Here is a 17,827-nt window from a genome sequence, read left to right on the forward strand (position 1 = left end):
ATTTGCTCTCCTTGAGTTATACATTAGATGAAAGTGTTCTGTTTTCTAAAACTTGCTAGAAACTCCCCTCTTTTCCATAGTAAATGTGTGTATATAACTCTAGATGCTTTGTTTATACTAGATGATACCAATTTATAACAAAGTTATAATATTGACATAATTAATAAGCATAACACTCAAAATTCTTCTACCTTGCTTTTCTGTTTTCTTTTATGGGGAATATTTCTCTACCTTCAATTCTTTTCAATTGAATTAAACTTATTTAATGGCCTATCACTTGCAGCAGGTCTAGCGTCTCGATATTTCTGTATCTGTAGCCATTCCAATATTTTCTATATCTGTCTCTATTGTAACAGGTATCTCTGCCTTCAGTCTGTCCAACTATAGGCACCAGATTTAATACCTAACATTCAAAATGGATTCTGCTGCCTCCCTTCTTAAAAAGTGTCCATCATTTCCCCAATCACCCTTTACTGGGCATTTGAGGCTTGTTCTGCCCGTCTCTCACCTGTCCCCCAGCCTCCTCCTCTACCCCTCTTTCCCACAAGTGCAGACACTTCACAAAGTCTCACCTTCTCCTTCTCCCCCTACTGCAGCCCTGCTCATCCTCTAAGACCCACCCTTACGTTGGTTTTGAGTGCCTCTCACTATCTCAAACCAAGCACTTGGGCTTTCTGTCCCTTTCCCATCTACTGGTTGAGCTTCTTGAGGCCAGGACCAAGTCAGGTCCTATTAGGTCCCCTTGAGATCTGGCTTTCGACCTGTGGGGACCTAAGAAATACCTGCCAAATGAGTAACTAGTCCAGATCCCTACTGAATAAATAAGGAGCACTCTGAGAAGGGCGCTAGCTGGGTCACTGCAGTCTCGCCACCAGCAGTCTCCCTGCTGTTCATGACACCTCCTTCCTCCTTGAGCAGCCTGGGTGTAAGTGCAGCCCTCGATCCTCCTGCACATGACTTACTGGCAGTGCTAAGAACAGTCCCATCCCCCCACAAACCCTTCTCCTGGCCCTCTGGCTTTGAGGCCCCCTCAGGTCCATAGTCCACATGCTGTTCTCATCTGCCTCTTGTTTGTTTTGTTGTCATAGACTTGGGGACAGAGAGCGTCAGTGGCACCCTCAGTTCACTCCAGCAGTGTAACCCTCGTGACGGCTTTGACATGTTTGCCCAGACTAGAGGGAACTCCTTGGCAGAGCAACGCAAGACGTACGTGGGGCCCCTTCCAGTGGCTCTCCAAAGATGTCAGGGGGTGAGGGGGAGCTGACCCAGGCCTGATCACAGGCCAACACAAAGAAGCCTTTTGTGTACCAGATTCGAGACTGCCAGGAACTTTAAAATATAGCCGTGGGGACTTGGCATTCACCGCAGATACTGGTGAATGCCAGCACCCCCCACTCTCTCCGGCCCTTGGGGTTGACTGTAGTGTCATTTCTCCTGTCAGTCACAGAAGTCTACTCTTCTTTCTTGCAGACACCATCTCCCCCAGCTGTCTCAAGGGAAGCCTGGACACAGGAGGGGACAGCCAGGCCGGGACCAAAACGGTTCCTAGCAGGGAGATTTAACTGCCTAAAAAAAGCCATCAGGGCAGAGTCTTCTCCGACAGCAGCTCTGGCAAGAATGAGCCATATGGAATTGGGGGAGTTGGTTCCAAAATAGACAACCCCCTGCATCTCAGGGAGGCAGGGAACATGCTTTGAGCCTTCTTTTTAGCTTAAAGGCAGACTGCTGCTTATAAAATAAGAGCTAATATTGCTTTGTCTCTACCTAGCCCCTCCTGAGGAGTTTTAGAGCACTCTGACATCCTGCCACTAAGCTTCAGAGAGGCCCCAGTGTTATTCAGGAGAAGGATGTTGAAATGCACAGTCTTCCAGGTCCCAGAGGAGTTTATGAGCTGGAGCTAAGCTTGCTCACTCCAGCTGCAGGGAGTCGGACATGAACCCTCAACCTCTGCTCAAAGCCAGGGTCACACCTGAGGAAGGTGCTGTGGGATGGAAAGTGATTGAAGATCACCGCCCTGCCTCCACAACTCCTGGGGGAACTCACTGTGCTTGTGCTACTTCATCCCCAGGGTCACCTATGAGGATCCCCAGGCTGTCGGAGGACTCGCTTCTGCACTAGACAGTCGGAAACAGAGCTCAGAAGTGGTAGGTCTTCAACTCTGTTTTTCTGTCCAGCCTTCTAGAGGGAAAGTTGACATTTTGGTAAAGCTGGATGATCAATTCAGCAGAAATTGGCTTGTGTAAATAGCAGGGACGCACTGGGGGAGAGACCCAAGGAACCTGTGTGCCACCAGGCAGTGCCTCATTAGTGTTTCCTCGCCCTGTGAAGTGACGCTCCCATTATACTCATGATACTGAAGAGGAAACAGGCCCAGGGAGGTGGGAGATGAGCCAAAGGACACCCAGAGTGCGGGCTGCACATAGCCATCCCCATCCTAGGAATGTCCGACTCCAGAGCCTGTTCCTTCTACTGAGGTGACCCAAGTGCTTGGAGTACAGGCCTCTCCCTTCGTGTTATGGTTCCTGGGGTGGGAGATGTGCTGCCAAAATAACGGCCCTTTTGTGGAAGGTAAATACTAATCTAGGCCACCCCTCTGGTGACCACTGGTAGCTACCCTGGACAAGCAGTGCTAGCATTTGAGGTTCAGGAATTAAATGGAGAACTAGAGGGTCAGGAATGTTTGGGAGGGTTTCCAGGAAAGCTCTGGGTTTGGGAGGAGCAGAGCCGGAGACAGAGGAGGCACTTTGAAGTGCAGCATAACATTTGCATGAGCCCTGTAAGATTTCAGATTACTGAAGGGGAAAGGATTTATGTCTAATGCTTCTCCAGAGATTTTTCTCTTTTGAGCCTGGCTAAGAAATGTGTGTGAATGCATGCCATTTACAGGGAGAGGAAGGAGGAGGGCTCTTGGGACATCTGCCTATAACAGCTGGAACTCCTGTCAGGGTCCCCAGCTGGGCTAAAAGGGGGCAGTGCCCACCCATCCACTGGACAGCAAGGTTTGCAAAAGGCTCTTTGCTTCTCAAGTGCCAGTTCTTAGCCTCCTGCAACCGCTGTCCAAATGGGCCCAGTCAGGCAGCATGGCAGCTGCCTGGCATCTATATTTGTCCCTTAGGGGAAGGGATTCCTCCCAGCTGGCCCAGCCAACTTTATCTGAAGACATGTGTCCCTCTGCACTGGCCACAAGGGGGCGAAGAAGAGCCAGCTGGCTGCCTCAGATTCTCAACACCCTTCCCTCTCACAGAAGCCACCCAACCCTTAAGATACCCCCAATCCATGCAGTGGTGGTGGTTCTTTCTCAGTTCCCCTCACATCCTCCTAACCTAATCCAGGCAGGGCACTAGAAAACCAGGCTGGAGGCCTTTTGTCATCCTTCCTGGGTGGGGGGCGGGGGGGTGCCTCCCTGTCTGACCATGCCTGTTTCCTCAGCTCTAGTTCCAGGGCCTGCCCAGTCCATGGCAGCAAGCGTCCTGCACACCCCTGCTTTTAGCAATTCCCTGGGCCTGAGTCTGAGTCCAGAAGATGGGGGTGACTCCCCACCCTCTTGCCCTTCACCCTCTGGGTGTGCGGGGCTTGGACCGACTCCCTGTTTTCAAAGGTCTTGATGACTCACGCCTTTTCCACGTGGTGGTAGGCAGACTGCTTTTCATGCTTACTGCTCACTGGGGCAAGGCTCAGCCTCAGTGACAGGGCAGCAGGGCACATGTTGGCACTGTGTGTTCACACACATCACCGCAGGCTACCTTGTCCCATCCTAGGCCATGTTGTCTTAGAAATAAAAACTGGGCCAAGGGAGAAATGCAGAACACAATGAAGATGGGAAGAATGTTGTGCAGCCATGCCACCATAAGTAAGACCTCATCATTCAGTGTCTCCCTTTAAATGTTTTTATCATTTAAAAAAGGCAGTAGGGCTCACAGGGATTTTCCAAGTGCCCAGGAGTAGTTGGCATGAGTATTTGTAATCCTGTTGGGATTCATGGCTACTAAACTTTTCTTTTCTCTTCCAGGCAGGTAAGAGGGACATGCCAGAGATGGGGATTGGGGGTATCAGGTCATATTTCCTTATATGACAATCAAATCTGAGCAGTGACTTTCCTGTTTCCATAATATGTACTGTGACTTCTTTATCTGACTTCTTTATCATGGGGCTTGCCATGACTTTTCTTTCTGGGACTTTTCTGTCCTCGGCCCAGCAGAGAGGGAAAGGTGGGGACTCTGACCTGGAGCCCATAGACAGCTGGCTCATGACCCAAGGAATGGTGAGGAGCCACAACTGAGCCGAGTCCGCTGTCCACCCCAGCCCTTTACCTGTGTAACAGTCAATGCCTTCCTCTTGCCACCTGCAGGCCCCTTGTGATCCAACAGGACAGGGCCATGCTCGCTCCTTCAGACGGGGGTGCCAAATTTCCCCTCCTGTCTTTGTCTAATCTCCTTAGACCACAGACCTCCAGTCCCAGAAGTACCTTCTCTGGTTCTCTGCTGAGGCCCATGTCCCTGGGCCTTCTGGGTCTGTGACAGTAGCAGGAGTGAGGGGAGGGCTTTTCCTTCCTTTGTCTCTGGAGCTCTTGGCAGTATTCATTTTTCCAAGATGAGCACAAGTCACCGTGGACTTTGCTTAGGAGGAGCTGGTTCTGAAGGAGCAGACCTGATGCATCTGGCCCTTCAGAGAAGGCCCTGCTAGAGTCTAGCGCCTGGAAATCTGGCAGGCCTAGATTCGGTGGACTTGTATGATATAGTTATTTACGTCCTCCAAGTTTCCCCAAAGAACTTGAGACCTCACACAGAAATGCACCCAGTGGAACAGAGTGAAAAGAAAATAACGTTATGGGGAGCTTAATATAAAAACAGTTAGGCTGGGTACAGTGGCACATGCCTGTAATCTCAGCAACTCAGGAGGCTGAGGCAGGAGGATAATAAGTTCAACGCCAGCCTCAGCATCTTAGTGAGGCTCATCTCTAAATAAAAAATGAAAAGTGCTGGGGATGAAGCTCAGGGGTAGAGTGCCCCTGAGTTCAATCTCCAGTACAAAAAATAAATAAACACCGTTCTCATGTAGTAGAGCTTTTCTGGGGCATGGAGAGAGGGTGACCTCATTTCAGGCCACTTGCCTCAGTGTGACCATTTCACTTCCAATATAGTGGCTAAAGCTGGGTCCATGTGGTGGGGCCAGAGGAGAGAAGGTAGAGAAGGAAAGCTGGTTGGCGTGGGGAAGGTGCATGGCCACCCTGTGCAACAGGCCAGCCTTTCACCAGGGGAGGGGCCCAGACAGGATCAGCAGGTTCCAGATTGCAGGCAGCGTGGAATATCTGCCTGAGCATAGACTTGGGCCAGGCAGGAGGCCACAAAGAGCCATGGGTGTGAGCTTGGGCTGTGATGTGTGCACAGCCACCATCCACTCCTTCCCTGAGTGAGTAGGCAATTCCTGCATCAACCTCCAAGGCCATTCCTAGAGATGGGCTGGTCTGGCCTCATTTGCTTCTTTAGGGACAGGCTGAGCTCTGGGTCACATGGGGGCCCAGGCTTCCTAGAAGACCATATCTATTCCATTGTCCAAATTGGGAAGATCGAGCTCATGTGCCCTTGTGCCTACTAATCCTGCAAAAAAGGATACTGCCCTCCCAAACTACCCTGACTATGTCCTTGGCAGCTGGCCGTGGTGCCTGCCTCTGCCCTGTCCCCATATAGAGCTCCAGTTTCTGACTTCCCAGAAGCAAACCCAACTAACAGCTAACCTGGTGTCTTACCTGCCTGCCTGCAGTTATTTTTTTCCCTTTAAAACAATGTATATTAATTGCTTTGCCTTATTCCACATAGTGTAGAAACTCTGAGTCTTTCCAAACCTTCTAAGTACAAATTCTTTACATGGAAACTTTTTGTACTATTGAGTTTGACTCGAGGCTTTTCTGACTATTCCTCCCATTCCTTTTGGTTGCAGTGTTGTGGGGAGAGTCTCACAGCTCCTCTGGAAGTAGCACACCTGAGCTGCAGACTTGCTCCTGTTGCATTGAAAGTTGGGTGGGTAGGTCTCTTTGTGGTCTTGGGACTATGAGAAGCTGCAAAGGAGAGCCTCACCAGGGCCTCTCTCTCCTGGGACTTCAGGTGTAGGGATTTCCAACAAAAAAGTTAGTTAACCATGCCAGATTCATTGCCAGTTGAAAAGAAATGAGCTCTGGCATGAGCCAGGGCTCCCTCCCCTTTCCCCTGCCCCTGGGTCCTTGCATCTTTCTGCTTTGCCTGGCTGGTGATCAGCTAGGGATGTCTCCCATTTGCAGCTTGTAGCCAGGAAGATGCCCTGGTGTGAATAAATATAAGTCAGAGCAAGTCCAGAAGCAGGTTAGTTAAAAAGAGACTGCTGTTGCAGAAGCCTACCTTGGGATTGGAGCCCTCAAGGCTCCTCCCACTCAGGACAGATGATCAGTAGCCCTGGGAGACCCCCAGATACAGCACACCAGAGGTTACAGAGTGCTGACTGTAGCTAAGCAGTTGGGAACACCTCTCCTCCTTCTCTGACTCCTAAAGAAGAGCTGCCTCTTCCTTCAGCTCCAGATGAGAGTTAGCCCACACAGGACAGCCCGTCCACTGTTCAGATTCAAACCTCCTGCCCTGGCACCCCAGATGCCTTTTCTCTTCAGACTCTGAAGACTGGCAGGACTGGCATAAGCAGTGCCTTGGCCCTGCCAGCCCAGCCTGCCAGTCCTCACAGGGGTTAGCTTAACAAAGGTCTTGGTCTCTGTGGGAGGATGTCCTGGGGTAGCTCCTTTGGTTTTTTTTTTTTTTTCTTTTTCTTTTCTGTGTAGTCTTTCCTTCCTCTCTGTCTCCCTTGTTTAGTGCACGCTCTTCTTCAGACCCCTTGGATCAGACCAAGAAGATGCTAAAACCATGGCCTTTTAAGAGCTAACAGTCTTCTTAGGGACCTCCTGGGCCAGCCCCCCATTTGACAGATGGTGAGGCCTCCCAGGGACCTGGTGACATGAGTGAAGCCACAGGGCAGAGACACAGAATCCCCTAAGACTTGGTGCAGTGCTTCTTCCCTCGTCATACCCCCGCCACACACACACACCAGCCTTATGTCGGCAGCTTCCTCTCCCTGTCAACCTCTGGAGTTCATATTTTCTTGACAGTATACTGTTTAGTCTGGGGGCGATAGCACCTACAGGACCTTGGCCCTGTTGGAGTACTGGAGCTGCTTAGTTTAGATAGCTAATGTTTTGCTTCCAAACACAAAGTCAACCCCTGCCTTACATTAAGTAATCTCACTGATAAACAACACCTGGCCCCTCGGTGCTTCATGCTCTGAGGCCCAGTGCCTTTCACTGTACAGTCATTCCTGATAATCCAACCTCCCTGGATGTCTGAATTAGAAAATAAAAGGCCAATCTGGAATGTAGGAGTTCCCGAGTCATGAGTGTTGAAAACCAAGTACCACCTGGCAGTCACCCTATTTCTCAGGTGAAGCAGCTGAGGCCATGCTTTGCCCAAGCCCTTACTTTGACCTCCCCACCCAAACTTCTGAGTCTTCTTAGGACAGAATAAGCCAGGTATGGTGGCACATGCATGTAATCCCAGCAACTCTATAGGTTGAGGTAGGAGGATCGCAAATTCAAGGCCAGCCTCAGCAACTTAGTGAGACCCTAAGCAGCTTAGGGAGACCCTGTCTCAAAAACTAAAAAGGGCTAGAGTTGTGGCTCAGTGGTTAAGTGCCCCTGGTTCCATACCTGGTACAAAAAGAAAAAAAGAAAAGGCTGAAGAAACAGGTCCAAAGAGACTCCCCCGACCAGATACCAGAAAGGTCTGCAGCCCAGCTGGGAGCCCAGCCCTACCTGCTGCCCACACTTTCCTGCTCAGGCTCCTAGGATTTGGTCTGGAGGCCACCATTCTATAGACACACATCTGACTCCCTCAGACATATCTAGAAAAGGAAACAGCAGGATCCCCATGATCCAGCTTGTGAGGAATTTTTTTTTAAGGGATGAGGAATTTCTCAGATGTCAGCATTTATTTTCTGAGTGTACTGGCTCTCAAAATTAATCCTCAAAGAAAATTGTAACATGACCCAAAGCTCAATGGATTTATTTTTACTGGTCTAGGAATAGAACCCAGGGCCTCACGTGTGCGGAGACAGGTGTTGTACCACTGAGCTACACCCCCTGCTCTCTATGTTTTACTAGTAGTAACAACAATAACAACAAAAACAACAAAAACTATAAGAAAAAATATTTTAGGCCAATGACTTTTTTTTTTTTTTTTTGGCAGTGCTAAGAATTGAACCCAGGGGTACTCTACCACTGTACTATGTCCCCAGCCCTTTTTATTTCTTATTTTGAGACAGGTTCTTGCTGAATTGCCCAGGCTGGCCTCAAACTTGAGATCCTCCTACCTCAGCCTCCTGAGTTGCTGGGATTATAGACAAGTGCCACTATACCCAGCTAGGCCCATGACTCTAAATGGCTTTTTCCAAGCTTTGGCAAAATATTGAAAAGTTTCAGTGGTAGAATGTTTGCCTAGCTTTAGGTATGAGGCCCTGGGTTCCATTCTCAGCACAAGGAAGGAAGAAAATGAAAAAAAGCTCAGTCCATGAAGCCTCAGTTTCTTCTAGGTGGATTGAGGCTAGATACATATATAAAAGTGCCCGTGTGTGCTCTGGTAGCTGTTGTAGGTTGATTTTCTCTTTGGGGAAGCTGCTGACTTTACTGGGGACTTGGCATGGCATGTGTCCTCCCCGAGCCAGATATTCTGACTTACAGGCATCCAGATCATGAAAATTTGGCATCTCCTGTTCCAGGAACATATCAAGGCAGAAGGCCTACCAGCCAGCGTCACATTGCAGGTGGCACCTGCTGGGCCCTGCTGCTCTTTGATGGGGAAGGTGGGTGCCCACCTTAGGCATTCATGCCCCCACCCCAAGTGAGTAATCACATGTTTTCTGTCCCTAGGATTCATGTCAGGGTGGTAAGAATGCTCTGGAATTTTTTCAGTTCAACAATCTGAAGTCCCCAAGTAAGTCTAAGGACCAACATGGCAACATAGAGAGAAACTCCCTACTGTGGTCAGAGGTTAGCTCTTGCCTTTCTGAAGATGCTCATGGGGTCAGCCAGGCTCACTGGGGGAGGGAGTGAAGCACTCCCATGACATTGCAGACACCTGCTCAGTATGTACCCAGCTCCCCAAAAGGCAACAGGTATCAGCCTCTGGGACTGGAATTGTCACATCAGAGCTAGTGATACAAGTTCTTTATTCTTTTCCTTTGCTATGTTAGTTTTTAGACTTGGTTAATGCTGAAGCAGTCCTCCTATTGCTTATTTTAACTTTATTCTAACTCTGGATCATGACATTGGGGTGTAGCCAGCTGTAGACATAGTGCTGATGTTTTTTTTCTAAAAAGAGTGAGCTGGCAAATGAGCCCCCTGGAGAGTACTGCCCAGGCCCAGGGAGATAAGGAGGCAGGTTACCCTGATTAAGGGTCATCACCCCACTTGTCTAGGCTGGGAGCCAATGTTTATGAACGTGGCTTCTAGGGGGTTAAAGGTTACCTTCTTCTTATCACATCATACCTGACAACAACTTTAATATTTTTAGCCACACATATTTTTCAGAATCTGCCCTTAGTGCCCTTGGCCTGGGTGGCCCAGGCCTACTGACTGCTCGGGCACCTGTGAGGTTTCTTGGGGAGCTCTGTCACCTCCCTGGCACCCTGGCTGCTCTGCTCCCCAGTCCTCAGCAAGCTTCTTTTCATTGACTACTGAAGCACAGACAGCCATTGAAAGCTATGAAGAAAGGATGAGACTAAAGGAAGCTGTTGAGTTCAGGGCTGCTATGTGATTTCTTTTCCCCATAAAGAGACACAAAGAAGACTAAAGCTCCATGGTCCCTTTTGTCATCAAAGCTCTGGCTTGGACTGTATTTCTGTTGGTTGCAAAGCATGCTTACTTCTGTCAACCAGGCCGCATCTAGGCTGACGGAGCACACGCCCCCCTGCTCTCCCTTTCCACTCAGGAATGCACCCAGATGCATTCGGCAACACATTTCACGGCGTAGATGGCACCCCAGGTGTCTCCTGGGACAGAACTGCCCTGCCCTGCGTCCTGCTCCAGTCAGGCTGCCACACACCTCCCTGTGGCATCAGGAACCCACTCCTGGCTCCACAAGTCACTCCCTGGATCAGGCTTGACGGAGAGCAGTCATTTCTCCTGCAGTTACAGCCAGTTAGTTCAGAATCAACCTGCAGCACCAGCGCGTTCCTGAGATCACAAGGTGCTCTGCATTCCAAGTCCAAGAGCCCCTACCACTGAAGGGCACACACCCGTAGTCAAAAAGTTATCCATTTCAAGAACGCGTACTGCCACCTTCCCTGCCGCTGGCCCCTGCCAGTCAGCCCTGCTTCTTATAATTTGCCACCTCATTGCTTTCCTCACCTGCCATTTCATATGTGGCTGCCCTGTGCTGCCCGTGCGTGCCATGCCAGTTGTGTTTTTTTTTTCCTCGTGTATGTTTTGGTTTTGTTTGGGGTTGCTTTGACGATTTACTTTGTTCCGGTGTTCTGTCTTCTCTCGCCTGGCTGTGTGGGGCTGCCTGCCCCGCTGCTTGCCGCCTCCATAGATCCCCGTTGCGCAGCCCTCTGTTATGGACGACATTGAGGTGTGGCTCAGGACGGACCTGGTGAGACTCGACTTTTTATTTTGTGTGTGGGGTGTGGCCAGACAGAGGCTCTTCTGAGGACAGGCCTCAGGGGCTGCGCCACCATCAGGGTGGGTGGAGGAGGGAGGTCAGGGTACACGGGGTGCTGTAGCCCCCACTCATCTCAGCTTAGCTTGCTCTCCAACATAACCTAGGCCAGGGTGGCACCTACAGCCAGCACCAGGCCTGGGCAGCCGCCGCGATAGGTAGCAGCTCAGGGCACAGTCCTGCAGTGTGAACAGGTTCCCAGCTGGCACACTACCCCGACATGAGAACAGCCGGCTCCTGGCAGGCACTTGTCTCCTCCCCAGTTTTTTTTTCAATTTCGAAAATGTGTGCATGCTGAGGGGAGTTTTTGTTTTTGTTTTTGTTTTTTTAACACTTTTTAGTCGTAGGTGGACACAATATCTTTATTTCATATATTTTTATGTGGTGCTGAGGATTGAACCCAGTGCCTCACACATGCTAGGCAAGCACTCCACCCCTGAACCCCAACCCCAGCCCTGAGGGGAGTTTTGAGGGAGTATTTTTTGTTTTGTTTTGGGGATTTTCCTTTTTATTATTATTTTTCATTATTATTTTTATTTTGGCAGTATTGGGTTGGGATTCGTGGCCTTGTACATGCTAAACATACATTGTATCTCTAAGCTATGCCCCAGCCCTCATTTCTTTTTCTTTTTTTTTTTTTTTTTTTTTTTTTGTGTGTGTGTGGTGCTGGGGATTGAACCCAGGGCCTTGGGCATGCAAGGCAAGCCATCTACCCACTGAGCTATATCCCCAGCCCTTTTTAATTTTTTTTCTTAAATTATGAAATATGCACACAGATGAATAGGGTCGTTTTAAAATGACAATCATCCCCCTTCCAGATATCTTCTAGAATTTTGGATTTAAAAGAACCCCTCCCCCAATTAGGGCTGCAGCTGTAGCTCAGGGGTAGAACACTGGCCTAGCACATGTGAGGCACTGGATTCAATCCTCAGCACCACATTAAAATAAATAAAATAAAGGTACTGTGTCCACCTACAGCTAAAAATATAAATAAATAAATAAATAAATGACAAGAACCCCTCCCCCAAAAGCCATTGTCTCCAACCTATGAAACAGAGTGAGAAGCTGAGGTTGTTGTGAATCTGAAAGTGGTAACAGATCCCTCCCTTTGTTCCCTACAAAGCTCTTTCCTCCTCAGCAGCCCTGGGAAGTGCCTTTCCCAGGGTCATGGGCTGGCAGGACTCTGGTAGACCTGGAGACCTTATCTCTTCCTCCTGGCTGTCTCCTTGTTGGGGGATCTTCTCCCCAGAGCAGCATAACCCCTTCGCTGCTTTAATCTCAGGGTCAGCCTGGTGGCCGTGGCTGATGACTCAGCCACCTCCTACAGGAGGACAGCAGGCCTCAGATTGAGGTTCTCACTGCTTCCTCCCTGGGAGGCCAGGCTTTCCAAGACACTGCCAAGGGAGGCAGCCACCCAGGCCAGGGGAGGAAGAAGAGGCCCCACAACATCTTTCTGAAGGGGATGCCTGGGAAAGAAATACCTTCCCTCACAGAAACAAAGAAGGAAGGGCTAAGGCCCTTACAAGGGGGACCCCCAGGTCCAGAGAGGGGAAGGGACCTGTCCAGCAAGGCTACAGAACAGGTCAGTGGCAGGAATGGGAAAGGACCCAGGCCTCCTAACCCAGGGTAGGGTTCTCACTCTTCATTGGCCTCCTTCCTGATGAGGCCCTAGCATGTGCAGTGTTCTCCAGACACAATCAAGTGTGATGTGCTTCCGTTTTCATGTGTGCACAGCCTCCACGGCCCCTTCAGAGCCAGCAGCTGGGATGGGACCTGGGCCGTGGGGAGAGGGTTGTGCAATCCCCAGGAGGTTTCAGGACACTTTGCAGGGGATAGCCTCCACGGCCACAGCACCTCCTGAGTGCCAGGCCGGGGGCTATCCAGGCTCTGTGCAGCTTCCAGCTGTTGGTATGGACAGGGCCTTCCTAGAACCCCTGCACTGGCAGCGGGTACCCTGTGTAGAGGGGCACATATGGGGACTCCAGTGCACCTCCTGCTCAGTCTCCTGTGGCCACCCCTGTCTCTCCCCAGAGCCTAAAGGATGTCAGTGGGTGGGGCCTGCCCTTCTTGTCCCAGGCCAGGACCCATCCTGCACCAGTTTTGGATTTTTCTTTCTGGCCCTTCTGGAAAATCAAAACCTACAATTTATTTAACTTTTTGGTTTTGCATTTTTTTTTTTAATGCTTCTTCAGAAAGAGCAGTATTTTGCTATTATAGAAATCTGGAAACAGGGAAATCAGAAAGTTTCCCTTGGGCTGCCCTGGGCAGTACTCTCCTGGGTTTGGCTACAGGTGGGCAGAGGTGGCTGGGCAGTCAAAGTGGGGACCACCAAGCCCTAATGCTGCTCTCTCTGCTCTTCCCACAGAAGGGCGATGACCTGGAAGAGGGAGTCACAAGTGAAGGTAGGCCCAGCCAGTGGCCTTGCAACCCCCTATCCTCTGTTGTTCCTGCCCCAGGCTCTGGCACAATCACCATGAGCCTCTGTTGTCAGAGTCCCTGTGCGTGCCAGGCCCTGAGCCACTGCCTGCATGGGGGCTTGGTCCAGTCCAGTCTCATGCAGATGCAGAGAGTGTCATTTTCCCCATCTTTAAGGGAAACAGAGATCAGGAAGAACATGACTTTCAGAAGGTCACAGGGCTGGTGAACAGTGGGCACAACCCTCCTGGGGCACAACCCAGTCCATGCCCCTCTTGCCCCTGCTCCTGTGGTCAGATGGCCCAGGCAGAGCACCTCAAAGACCTGCCCTCTGTGCTGGGTGACCCCCTTCCCTAGTGGCTCTTTAGCCCCTTCCTGTTTCTGGTGAGGTAGGGCAGGTGTTCTCTGCCAAGTCTAAGGAGGAGTTTACTGATTCTGCCTGCCCTGCCCCCAGTGCCGATGGAGGTGAGGATTAGGAGGGTAGGTGCTCTGCGCTGTTTTCCAGCTCACAGGCCTTCAGGGAGTCCTCTCCCCATCTTTCCCCACAGTGCAATGCATGTAGCCCTTCCCACCCCTACTTGTCTTACAGAAGGCAGAGGGGGAAACAGGTAAGGGAGTGGGGAGGATCCCTGGGGCTGGTCCCTAGAAGCACCCATGCTCTGGCTGTTCCTCCTACTGTCCCCCTTCCCTCCCAGCTGGTGGCCCCACAGTGTCGTGCAGGCTGAAGCTGGGAGGCATTGGGGTGCAGGTGGGGAGACACCTACAGGGAGAAGTGGAATGAACTCTAGGGAACAGGTGGGCTATACCCTCCACCAACCCAGGCCCTTGCCTTGGTTTGTATTACAGAATTTGATAAGTTCCTGGAAGAAAGAGCCAAAGCTGCTGAGATGGTTCCTGACCTCCCCTCACCCCCCGTGGAGGCCCCCACCCCAGCCTCAAACCCTTCTGGCCGGAAGAAGCCAGAGCGGTCAGAGGATGCCCTCTTCGCCCTGTGAGCTGTTCTGCAGTTTGCCTCCACCATGGCAGGTTACCGCTTGCTCCCCCAGTGGACCCTGGGCACTGGCCACTCCTCCCCACCCCTGACCCGCTCCTTTGCACACCCGTGTCTCCATGGAAACACCACTGTTTGTTCCCAGGCATCCCCTAGTCAGGGCCAGCTTTCACCACTCTTTCTCCAAGTGGTGGGACAGAGGCTGCAGTGAGGCCCTGCTCCCCGCCTACCAGGCTTCCCTAACTGGCTGTGTGTTCTCCCAGGAAGAGCCAGTGGCCTGGCCCCAGTGGGGGAAGCCCCCATGACACTGTTCCTGAGCAGATCCCATGGACTGTCTCCCCATCACCTGCCCATGGAGAAGAGGGTCAGGCTTCCGCCTGCCACATGTGCCCTGCCTCTGCATGGCCCGGTGGCTTCCCTCAGGCATGCTGCCCCCTCTTCCAGAAAGGGCTTTGTGCCACTGCTTCTGGAAGAGCAGGGCTCAGTTGGTTGTACTTACAGGCTCAGTCTCTGTCCTTTGACTGTATGTCACCTTGTGGCACCTTGGCACTTTAGAGCAGGTCTATGGGGCACCCACATGTGGCTTTCATGCCCTTGACCCTCTCTCCATCAATCACCTGTTGGCCCAGGCCTTGTGCCCCAGCTGGCTGAGCAGCTGAGCTTGGCTCTAACTGGCCCCAGAAGGACCTGTGGCTCAAAGTCAGGAGGGCAACATGCAACCTGTACAAATGGCCATGTGGCACGCTGATCAGGTAGCATTACCATAAACCAGACCCCCACTCCGCATATCCTGCACACTCACACCCACATACTTTGGCTCCGGGGTGTGCAGGAGGCTCTTGTAGGAGGCACTGCTCTGACTGCTTGGAAGTTACGTGGGTTTTCTACACTCCATGCTTGGGGCTCTGGCCTGGCCTGTAGTGACCTCCACACCCTCCCTCCAGAGCCATCAGCAGACAGCACTGCACAGTGCCTGGAGGTTCCACATGACCCAGTGGCCAGAATAACATGAAGGTCCCTGGCATGGGCCTCGGCCTCCTCCCCAAGCTGTCCTGACAGGCTGACTTCCTCCCACTGCACATGTCCCCCCGGCCACTAATTTGCAGTCTCTCCCAAACAGACCTTGAAAGCTGACAGCCTGGGGCTAAGCAAATGGGGGCTGGTGACACCTGCTCCTGTCCTGTGCCCTTGCTGGTGTGTCCCTTGGCCATGAACTCACAGCACTACCCAAGCCCTGGTCCCGCTGACAACCTTTCCTTCCCATCTGACAGGATGGCCCAGAGGATGCACCTATCACCGCCAGAGCACCAGCCCCAGCAGGGAAAGGAGGCCAGCTGCACAGGCACAGGGACAGTGACCAGGCTCTGGGAAGCATTTAGGGCCAGGTCTGCAGTAAGGGCCCTGCTGAGTACTAGCAGGAATAGCCCCACCCCAGAACCCCATGCTCAGCCTAGTTCTGTGGAGACACCCAGGAAGCCCCTCCTCAGAGCTCCCAGCCCTCTCCTCCTTGGAGCCCATGTCCCTCTTCTACTCTCTGCTCCCTGGCCATCGGTCAGCACACGCCCCTCGCAGCACCTCTCAAGGGCAGAGCTCCTGAGGCCTGCTTATGTATAAAACTTCAAAAGGAGGCTGGCTTGGGTCAAGCTAAAGAGAAGGTAACTGGGGTGGCCCAGAGGTCTCAGCTCTTTGGAACAGTCTGGGGGTCAGAGCCCACCTTGGCCAGCCTGCCGGAGCCACAGGTGATGGCAGCCAGGTCCAGCAGCCTCCTACCTTGAGGAGGGTGTAGAGAGAAAGAGGGAGCTCTTTTTGAAGTGAGTGAGGCTAAGATAGATGCCATCCTGGGGTCCCCAGCAAAGTCCTATGTCCAAAGCTGTCCCCCAAATCCAGCTCCAGCTGGTTGGTACAGGTTGGAGAGGTTTGGCAGCCCTGTGGCAGCAGCTGGTGAAGGACCCCTGTGGGCCAGCAGGAGTCCTCTATCCTGCAGACAAAGGTCCCCTGCCTTTGTGGCCTGGAGCTGGTGACTCAGAGATCTCCCGCTCCTGCATCCTGTCAGGAGGCAGCCTGTCCCTCCTGTAAGCAGAGGGGACACAGGCCTGAGGCCTGCCCTGGGAGCGTGTACAGGCGGGTGCCCTGAAGGACGCACTGCTCAGCTCTTGCAGGGGTGTTATCTGAGACCTCTGGCTCCCACTTACCCTGCCATCTGGGGAGCACAGTCCTGAGGCCACCTGCTTAGGGCAGGGAGCAGAGCCCTGGTGGGAACGCTGGACCCTAGCAAGCCACCAGCCTCCAGAAGTGTTAGAAATCACAGATACAGTATGTACTTAATTACACTAAATTATTGCTGGGATTCCTCATAAGCACTAATTATACCTGATTATAGGTTAAAATATTTATTTTGTCAAAATATTTTCTTGGGGATGTGTTTAACCTTTTTTTGTGCTTATTGTGTGCTGAGATGTGAAGACTAACTGTTTCCTCCTGCCTACCTTTTTGGCCAGCGGGCAACAGTAAATGGCACTATATGCAGTTTGACCCCCATGTGGCAGGCTCTGGCCTGCCTGCTGCAGAGTGGTCCCTGCCCAGGCACACAGCAGCTGGACTGTGGCCAGACTGAGAATGACCAACTTGTTTATCAATAGTCGTGGGACACGGGGTTTCAGAAGTGAAAGGGCTTGTTGTCAGCCCAGGCCAGAGGGAAAAATGATTGTCTATGTCTGTCCTCCCGTCTGTCTGTCAGCCCCTCTGTGAGTGACCGTGCCTTGGCTCACTGTCCTTCCCTCTCTCCCACCCAGTGGTCCTGGGGCCTGTGCTGTTACTGCAGCCCCTTAGGAGGTGAGAATTGGGCACCCCGTAGTGTTCTCAGCTCAGAGTGATGGCCAGGGCTCTGCAGGCCCGGCTGTAGTGCTCCTGTCCCTCCTCCCTTCCTGCCTTCCTCCATACCCCACTCCTGTCCCTCCTCCCTGTCACTGCAAATGCCCCTCCAACTGGAGCCCAGGGTGGTTCTGGATGGTTCAGGGTGGGCCATGGGCCTCCTAGGAGCCAGATCAACCCCCTGGCAGCTGGGGAAGAGCCCCAGGGAGAAGTGCTTACTCTTAGCCTCTTGCACTACCAGATGGGGCCTGCGAGACTCCATGGTCTGTTGTCAGCCTGCTGATGAGATATCTGGGCTTCTCCTCCTGCTCAGCCACACAGGGAAACAGCCACTCTCCCTCACCCAAGGAATGTTCCCACCCCAAAGATGCTCGGGCCCTGTAGTACCTGCCTTTCCCAGGCCCGTCTCCAGCCCTGCTGTCCATGGGGATCCAGGCCAGGCTCCCCTGTGGCCACCAGACTCCGGAGCAGCTGTCAACCGCTGCATCATGACTGATTTTGTCACAGTGTCCCAAATCTCCAGGTTCTCCTGGAGAATGGGGGATGGATCTTTATTTCCTGAAGTTTGCACTTAATTTGTGACTGTTCCAGAAGAGGAATGTGTTGAGTCCTTTGTCCCCTCGTTCCAGAAGTCTGGTGTTCTTGTCACTGTCCTGTGTTTCTGTGGGCAGAGCTGGTTCTGGAGGGTGGGTCAGTGATCGAATGTCTCAGAGGGACACTGGAGCATCCACCTGCCCCACTGGCTCTCCTTCCAGATACCATCTCTCTAGTTTGGGTTCTTGCATGTAAAGTAATCCACAATAAATAAATACTTGAACAAACTGTT

General features: G+C 51.9%; 1 protein-coding gene across 9 annotated transcripts in view; it reads left to right on the forward strand.

Moving 5' to 3' along the window:
• The window catches only part of Tom1l2 (target of myb1 like 2 membrane trafficking protein), a 58,686-nt gene extending 40,859 nt beyond the window's left edge, over nt 1-17,827 (forward strand). For 2 of the 9 annotated variants that reach the window (XM_046456707.1, XM_046456711.1), the window contains 6 exons: nt 1,089-1,206; nt 2,069-2,144; nt 4,199-4,261; nt 10,599-10,658; nt 13,090-13,126; nt 13,986-17,827. In XM_046456707.1, the coding sequence (XP_046312663.1) occupies nt 1,089-1,206; nt 2,069-2,144; nt 4,199-4,261; nt 10,599-10,658; nt 13,090-13,126; nt 13,986-14,134 (503 nt within the window). In that variant the 3' untranslated portion in view covers nt 14,135-17,827. Of the gene's footprint in view, nt 1-1,088; nt 1,207-2,068; nt 2,145-4,198; nt 4,262-8,784; nt 8,869-8,935; nt 9,056-10,598; nt 10,659-13,089; nt 13,127-13,985 lie in introns of all 9 variants that reach the window. The other 7 variants (XM_058583211.1, XM_058583212.1, XR_006854506.2 and 4 more) reach the window with 6 other exon arrangements.

Source organism: Marmota monax, unplaced genomic scaffold (genome assembly GCF_021218885.2).
Source record: "Marmota monax isolate L192 unplaced genomic scaffold, Marmota_monax_Labrador192_F-V1.1 WCK01_AAM20220418_F8-fsc00291, whole genome shotgun sequence".
NCBI lineage: Eukaryota > Metazoa > Chordata > Mammalia > Rodentia > Sciuridae > Marmota > Marmota monax.